The sequence below is a fragment of the Cryptomeria japonica genome, chromosome 6 (genome assembly GCF_030272615.1).
Source record: "Cryptomeria japonica chromosome 6, Sugi_1.0, whole genome shotgun sequence".
In the NCBI taxonomy this organism is placed as follows: domain Eukaryota; kingdom Viridiplantae; phylum Streptophyta; class Pinopsida; order Cupressales; family Cupressaceae; genus Cryptomeria; species Cryptomeria japonica.
In genome coordinates, this window is record NC_081410.1 from 675,051,868 (window position 1) to 675,060,552 (window position 8,685).

An 8,685-nucleotide genomic window follows, 5' to 3' on the forward strand; every position below is an offset into this window, starting at 1 on the left:
GTCTCAATGATGGCGCTCCCTCTGGGCACCCAAAAAAACCACCTCGCCAAGGAAAATTCCACTTACATTGGATTACACATGGCAATCAGAGAAGAGTTCAGAAAAGTCTGGCTGGAAAGTGACTCCATGAATATCATTAAATATATTACTAAGCAATCTGAACCTAGCTAGATGATTAAACGCTTAATTGAGAAGTGTCATATCATGATTGATAAGCTCGATGATTTCAAGGTCTCCCATGTGTATAGGGAAGGCAATATGTCGACGAACCACATGGCAAATATTAGTGTAGATTGTGTGGAAGTACGGTGATGGACGGAAAGAGGAACTTTCCCGAAGCACTTATGTGATCTGGAGAGAAAAGATGCCGCTTGTATCAGCTATTGATTACTCATTAATGAAGATAGGTAATCTTTTGAATGGTGATTTTTGGTGGGATTTGTTTTCATATCCCAATATCATAGCGTCTAGACCCTTCCTTAGCGCCTAGTTTTGCATTTTGTGGGTCTGGTTTATTGTGTATACTTCGAATTGCAGAGGCAGAGATTGCATGGGTGGTGACAAAAACAAAATGGAGACCACTTCTTAAGAAAAATGGAAGAAGAATACGGACCTTTGGAATGAAATTTTGGATGGGGGTCTTATTCCCTATCTTGAGAGACTCCATGGGAATTATCCCAAAAAGACTGAAGATTTTGTTAAAGGATGGAATAAGGGCATTCTCACTGTGTTTGGAGAGTAGTTCAGAATTGATAAGGCTTTATTGCAAATATCACGGGCATGCAGATGAAAGGAAAGAAATTATATCATGAGAGGAAATTGGCTGAGGAGGCTATCTCCATCTTCTTTGACAAACAAAGTGAAAGAGACAGGGCTCGCAAAATGGCGGATGGTGGGTATAACAGGAAAGATTTGCAAACCCTGTGGGTGGACATGGCGGAGGTGATAATGAGGTATATTACCCTTGATGGACACTTTGCTAGTATCTTTTCCTATCATTTCATGATTCTTAACCATTTTAGGCATGGTACAAGGATTTCCATTCCCTTTTATTTGCTTTCTTCCCTTGAGAAAAGTCTAGCTAACCATGCCAAGAATCATGTTAATCTTGTTTTACATGAAGGATTAATTGTTCTTATCATGGACTATGCTAAGGATAATGACGTTAAGCCTTCCCCGGTTAACAAAACCCCCATTTCATCCACCAACCCTGAGGTGCGGGTGGTGTCAAATACGGAAATGGAGGGAGAGGAGAGCAGAATGGTCATGGATTGGTGGGATATTAAGATTTAAGAAGACCTTGACTACTGTCCCACTCAAGAGGAGGTTCATGCCCACATGAACCCTGGGACTAGTAGTTGTAGGAGGAACAAACGCTCCAAATGGGCGGCTAGTAAGTATAAGACTCTTGGAATCAAATTGCAAGATTCAGACCCTCCAAAATCAAAAAAGACTAAATCGAGGAAGTCTGTTGACAACAAGGGAAAGAAAAAGGAAATTAAACTTGACATCCCCATTAATGTTGACCAAGGGAAACAGGGGATGGCCACTATTGACTCGGTGCTGAGGAAGCTAATAAAAAAAATTGCTAGTGGGCAAGAGAATTGTTTCCATTGGGTTGGGTAAGGAAATTAACATGCTGAAAGAGGGTATCAAGGGTATCATTGATACATTTACCAATAACCCTAAGCCAAGTAAAATCGATAAGTTGCTCCAGATGACACAAAAATTAACTAAAGATGTGGAGACTATGAAGACTGGCCATGAGAGAAAAATTGGTTATCTGGAATCAAGCTTGGAAGAAATAAAAGGGAGCTTGAAGAATTTAGTGGACATTACTAAGGAAGCAATGAATAGCATTGCAGAGGGCCTCAAGAAGGTAAATGCGATGATTGTTGATCACAAAGCTCAGCCTTTATCCAGCATCCCACCATTGGAGACTAAACAGAAGAAGAAATTACAGGATTCAAGCATGCAAGGAACAGGTTCTCAAACTACGACTAGCCCGTATACTAGAACCAGAAGCAAGAATCAAGAGCAGTTCATTATGGAAGAGCTTGAAGACATAAATTGGAAGATGATCCAGAAGAACTCGGAATTGGTGCACTCTTTCAAGTAGGGTGTTGTTGTTTTATTTTGTGCTTAGCTTGTTTTTTGTAGTTTTTTTACTTTGTGGGCTTGGCCCCTGTTTCGTTTGTTGCTTAGTTATTGATTCTAGTCTGTTTTGTGACTGTTCTTTTGATTGTAAAACTTTGGATTTTAGATCCATGTAAAACCCATTTACCTTAATCAAAAACAAGTGACAAAAGTACTAACTCAAAATCTCACCCTCCTTTTTAGAAAAACACAACTCTTAAATAATATATATTTAAATTATGTCAAATAATTATAAAAAATATTAAATAATAAATAAACGAACCATAAATAATTTACAACATCTGATTTTCATTGATTGACACTATTTTCTCTCACGCCTCAACACCATCTCCTCAACACGCATTCCACTGAATTACCAGCTCTAATACTACTTAATGCTATCACAATTTGCGAGCGAAATTGTAAACAATGAAACCATACAACAATGAAAGTACGAAAATATGTCGGTATGAGGCTAACAATAATCTTGTATATTGTTCAATTATTGATATGGACAATGCATAATAACAACAAGTACAAAATTGACACTAAATTTTATAGCCACCATAATTCAAGCTTTTCCTCTGCATTAGCCGCCCACGCAACCACCAGATCTCCAATCCCTTGATCTCTTCACTACTTAGTCTCCTCCTCTCTATCCTCTCATTATTAATATTATTTTTTATTTACATTCAATTGCCAACTTCATACAATCCCAATTCCCAAGCCATTGAATATATTCTTTCAAGACTGACGCTGAGCTTTGATGAAGATTGCAGCAAGTAAAGGGGAAAATGGAGTAAAAAATGGATATCAGACAGGAGAAGAGTGCGGCTAGGATTAAGGCAATGATAGTAAAAGCAATAGGTACCCACACCCAGAAATACCCACGTTCAAGGAAAAGACACTGTTGACGGGTGAGAGAATAAAGAGAGTGCGTGTTGGAGGATGAAGACAGCCGCAATTGAAGGAAATTTTGTTCACCATGTAATTGTCGGTGATTTCTACTCAAACAGGTGATGCCAAATTAATTGAGATGCTTTTCTAAAATGGCTAAAGATGTAACTATCACAGTATAATTATGGCACCCCTTGACAAGGAGAACCCCCACGTTGGCAATTAAGAATATGTAACTTGCCCATTAACAGACAAGAATAGGAATAAATCCTCAGAGATTACCTCAGTGATCGTCAGAGTTAAAAATGAGAAAAATAATGTTAATGATATCAGATTTTTACAATTCACAATTTTATAAGTTTTTTTTTTAAGATTAGATTGTGTGAGAATTTTTTATATCAATGTTAAGATTCAAAGATTCAAAGATCATGCCAAATTTAAAAGAGAAAATTTGAATTTAAGAAATTTTTTATTAGGATTTCTTAAATTGATAAAAATACAACTATGAATATTGAATATCATAACATGTACCATATTAGAAATCAAATGCAAACACTCAATTGATATTATAAATTCAACACTAATTATTGTTTTTAAATTTTCTTTAACTATTAAGTAACCTTAATATGCATATTCCTAATCTTTCATATAATAGATTTAAGATCACACTCTAAAATAATGTAGATCACCACAATATTAAGATCAACACTCAACATGTCCTAATATGACCATGCAAATATATCTCCAAAATCCCAAGTAATATAGACATGTTACATTGCTCATTTTCCCAATACAATCACCTAATTTAAAGTTCTTTCTTTATCAAATGGGCCCATTGAGTGTCATATGTACCATTAACAAAAAAGAAATTATGATTCTTAATAAATAGGATTGTCCTTCTTAGATAATTAATTCTTTGAAGAAGGTTCAATGTATACTTTAAAATAATATGAAGATTCATTAGATAAATCATTCATTTTCTCTTCTTAGTTGATATTTTTATCAAATTTATTTTAATTTTTATTTGAATCATCATTTGATGCAAGAGAAGATATTGCCCAACTTTTCAAAAAAAATACAAGATCTACAATTCCAAATGTCTCAAAAGACTAACCAAAGGTACTCAACAAACTCTAACACCATGTAACATTTGGATATGGAAATAACCACCCAAGATCTTAAGGTCAAGTAGAAAGCACAAACAAATAAGAAGATCAATATAACAAAAAATAGTATATTCTTGTCAAATAACACAAATAGAAAGATCATTTATGATGTATGAGAAAACCTTGGTTATATAGGCCAAGGTGAGACATTAGATAACATGAGCTTATAACAAGTATTTTAATCTTATGGTATGATATATAAAGTGATAAGTATCCTATGTGTAAACTCAGTAAATTCAACTAAACTAGTGTGAATATGACTTAGGAAATAAACTAATTAGGTAATATCCCCATTAAAATCAAAAATAGGGTTCACCAAAAAGCAAATAAAATTAAACTTTACCTACAAAACTAATCCAATAAAATTTATACACAAACATGATTAACCTAGACAAATTAATTATGATAGCCCTAGAAAATGAGTATTGTGTTAGTAATTGATTACACGATGTAAATAGAAACAAATACATACATAGACCAATAACCAGAGAATGCAAAAAACATGATATGGATTTGAATCTAATATGTCTTAGGATCAAGAGTAATGAGTAATATATTAATAATCACATCTATTAGAATTTTTTGTTGACACTAGGTGGGGATGAGTCTAATAATTTGAGACTAATCTATAATCATTAACTTTTCTCACACTATTGAATTTGTACTATGTACTTTGAAAGCTTCAATTCTTTTCTTTACCTAATCAACCTTGACTTTTTCTTCATCTTCTAATATATGACAAATGACAAATTTGGTGGGGTTATTGTTTGTGTTTCCAATGTTCTTTGCAATCATGAAGACAACTTCATGAGTGTGAATTAGTTGCAAGGCATTAAGATTTTATATCACAATCAATAACATGTGCATAAGAATGAATCCAAACATAAGTATAACAAATCATATGAATGTAGATAAATTAAAAATAAATCTATATAAATATCTATAAAAGGTATGTGGATAGGATAAAATATAAGATCCAATTTTATATAAAATTATATTAAATCATTAATATATCTTTACATCAAAACACTCTCTTATATACTAAATAAAAATACCAACCTTCCAGAATTTGATTGACCAAAAGGCATTAAATACCAACCTCCAAGAATTTGATTGACCATAAGGCATTTTGAGCATTAAAAAAACCAGATTGCCATTAACAAATATTGTGAGGGAATTAACGCAGCTGTATAAAATTCGAAATACTAGTTTCTATCGGTTTACCATTGGCGATTTACTAGTATTAGGTTTATCGGGTTGAAATTCTCTTTTAAGTCTAAAAGGGGTCAAGATAATGCGCGTGGTTGAGTCTTATGGAGATTCCTTGTCTCACAAGAAAATGTTTTTTGTTACAAATGGTCAAGATTTAATCAATCACGGCAAATTTTGGTGCGCCTAAATTCAGGAATTTTTTGACAGTTAAGTAGAAACGCAGCAGAAATTGTTCTTGCACGCACTCATTGAAAGCTACCATCAAGCAAAGAGAAGGCGGAGAGAATATGGATTGGTTCCAGAACGCTCATTCTGCATTAAGCTGTTTGATCTATTTCTTCTTAGCTCTAGCTATGCTTATTTCATGCTGCAAATGCGATTTGTCGGAAGTTACCGGCAATGATGCCCTCTCTTTGGGGGATTCTCTGAGGGCAGATCAGACAATAACTTCAAAGAATGGCACTTTTGAAATGGGTTTTTTTAATGTCAATGGAACCAACAACTGGTATGTTGGGATCTGGTATGCCCAGATCTCTGAGAAGACCATTATTTGGGTAGCTAACAGGGAGACTCCTATCAGAAAAACTCCCGGCATTTTGATGCTGTCTAGAGATGGCTATCTCACTGTGTCTGATTCAGGAGGAAGACAGATTTGGTCTACTAATGATACTCAGCAAACAAAGGCATCCAGTGCTTCCATTCTGGACACTGGTAATTTTGTTCTTTTTGGAGCCCAAAACACTTCTGAGATTGTGTGGGAGAGCTTCGCACATCCCACAGATACAATGATGCCACACATGAAGTTTTGGAAAGGATTACAACTAAGACCCTGGAAGAATCGGAGAGATCCAGCAGCTGGGCCTTTCTTTCTAGAAATAAATCCAGCCCTAGAACAGAAAGACTTTATTCTGCACTACACAAATGGTGTTCCATATTACAGCACTGGACCGTGGATGGGCACCTATTATGCCACCATGCCAGAGTCACTGTCTCGTTCCATATTTCAGGAGGATCTTATAGAGTTGTCTCCCACAAGAATGTACTACATATATTGGTTTACCCCCAAAGCTGGTCCCTTGATGGCCAGGCAAATTGTGACCCCTGATGGTTACTTCCTATCTTTTCTGTGGATTCAGAATAGGTGGAGCATGGATTGGTCGCAGCCCCAAGAAAGGTGCGGTGTATATGGGATGTGCGGGGCTCATGGAGTCTGCTTCACCCAAGCAAACGTTCAATTATGTAGCTGTGCGGAAGGTTTCAATCCAAGAGACGCTGCTGCCTGGCATTCACGACAGTGGTGGTTAAGCGGTTGTGTTCGGAGGACTCCATTGAACTGCTCTGCCTACATTAATGGCAGTGTTCGTACCACCACAGATGGTTTCCTCCAAGTCGGCAATATTTCTTTGTCTGATAATGAAGCTCCCCAATATACCCAAGAGTGGACTCTACAAGGATGCAAAACTGCTTGTCTCAACAATTGCTCCTGCACGGCCTTTGCTCTCACTAATTCCAATCCTGCTGTTTGTAAAATGTGGTTTGGCGATCTGCTAAGCTTGCGGGCAAAGGATACTTCTTCTGAGGGACAGTCCTTCTTTATTAGATTGGCTGCTTCAGATTTGCAGCAGTCATCAGCCCATGTAGGAATTAGCAGCACAGTACTTGCGCTCTCCATTTCAAGTCTTTTGGGCATTGCTGCTTTGGGTATTCTGTTTGTTGGTGTATGGTTGTTTATTAAACGCAGGCGTCGAAGACTGCTTCAGAAACAAGAGGAGTACGACACTTCAACATCGTTTAGAACATTCACCTACAGAGAGCTCAGAATTGCGACAAACAATTTCGCTCATAAGTTGGGAAAGGGGGCATTTGGCTCTGTCTTCAAAGGAACTCTCTCCGACAATACACTTGTTGCGGTGAAAAAATTAGAGGGTTCCCAACAAGCAGAAAAGCAGCTGCGTGCAGAAATAAGCACCATTGGAAACATACATCATGTGAATTTGGTGAGGCTCCGGGGATTCTGCGTGGAGGGGTCTCAAAGAATGCTTGTTTATGAATATATGCAGAATGGGTCTCTAAGCTCTTTCTTGTCCCGCAAGGCCAAAGAGGCAGGCAAGCTTTTGGACTGGAATACCAGATTTGGAATCGCTTTAGGCACTGCAAAAGGGCTGCTTTATCTCCACGAAGAATGCAGAGATCGCATCATCCATTGCGATATCAAGCCAGAAAATATTCTTCTGGATGCGGATTTGTCTCCAAAGGTGGCAGATTTTGGACTGGCAAAGCTTGTTGGCAGAGATTTCAGCAGAGTTCTGACGACAACAAGAGGAACGAGAGGGTATTTGGCTCCCGAGTGGCTCGCCGGATTGCCAATAACAGTGAAGGCAGATGTATACAGTTTTGGCATGACACTGCTAGAAATAATCTCAGGCCGACGAAATCTTGACTTTAGCGTGGAGGGATCTCAGTGCTATTTTCCCACCTGGGCAGCAACTCAAATTGACAAGGGCAATTTTATTTCCATTGTGGACGAGAGGGTTGCCGATCAGGCGGATGTTGAGCAGATAAGAAGAGCGGCTGTGGTGAGCTTTTTGTGCATTGACAAGGATGAGAGTGTGAGACCAAGCATGGGTCAAGTTGTTCTTATGCTGGAAGGCAAATCAGAGGCTGACGGAGTTCAATTTCAGAGGTCCCTGCAACAGCTTGTCGATAACCACTGAAGGCATGTGAGGGCAACAGATCAGAAATCTCAAAACAGGAAAACCCAGGAGGGATGCCATATTGCCAAGTTAAGAAAGTTGCAACTACTTTTAGGTATATTATAATGTAAATATGCACGCATATTAAACGGTTGCTTTGAAGCTTCTCTGTATGTTCTGTAATTTGACCGAGTTAAGGATGAGTCTTCTGTAATTTGAGTGAGTTTTAATAGTATTTTAAAGTCGTTAGTCTTGAGTATATAAAATTTAAACAATATGTGATTTTAGATTTAAAAAAATTAAATCATGTGATGTTATATTTGGGTATCTAGAAAGTAGATATAATGTTGAATAATTATAGTTTAATGTATAATATCTATTGGTTTATTTTTTGGGAGGTTTTTAAATATTTCGACAAAAAGTATGTTGATGTGACATAATAATTGATAATATGAATCTAAAACTTCAATTAAAAGCAAAGGTCTTGCCAAATCGATTATTATAAAAAATGAGAGTGACTTGAAATCATCACATAGAGATTTTTAGAGGCATAAATTCATGGTGCTTGACTACTAGATCCT

General features: G+C 36.9%; 1 protein-coding gene across 1 annotated transcript; it reads left to right on the top strand.

The window, feature by feature from the left end:
• Positions 1-5,506: 5,506 nt before the first annotated feature.
• On the top strand, positions 5,507-8,393 carry LOC131036403 (G-type lectin S-receptor-like serine/threonine-protein kinase At2g19130). The gene has a single exon (XM_057968289.2). The coding sequence runs from the start codon at positions 5,699-5,701 to the stop codon at positions 8,123-8,125; it is 2,427 nt and encodes an 808-aa protein (XP_057824272.1). The 5' UTR covers positions 5,507-5,698; the 3' UTR covers positions 8,126-8,393.
• The last annotated feature ends 292 nt before the right edge of the window (positions 8,394-8,685 follow it).

What these genes read in the sequence shown, in the direction of transcription:
- LOC131036403 (XM_057968289.2), top strand. Translation starts at nt 5,699, where the DNA reads ATGGATTGGTTCCAGAACGCTCATTCTGCATTAAGCTGTTTGATCTAT.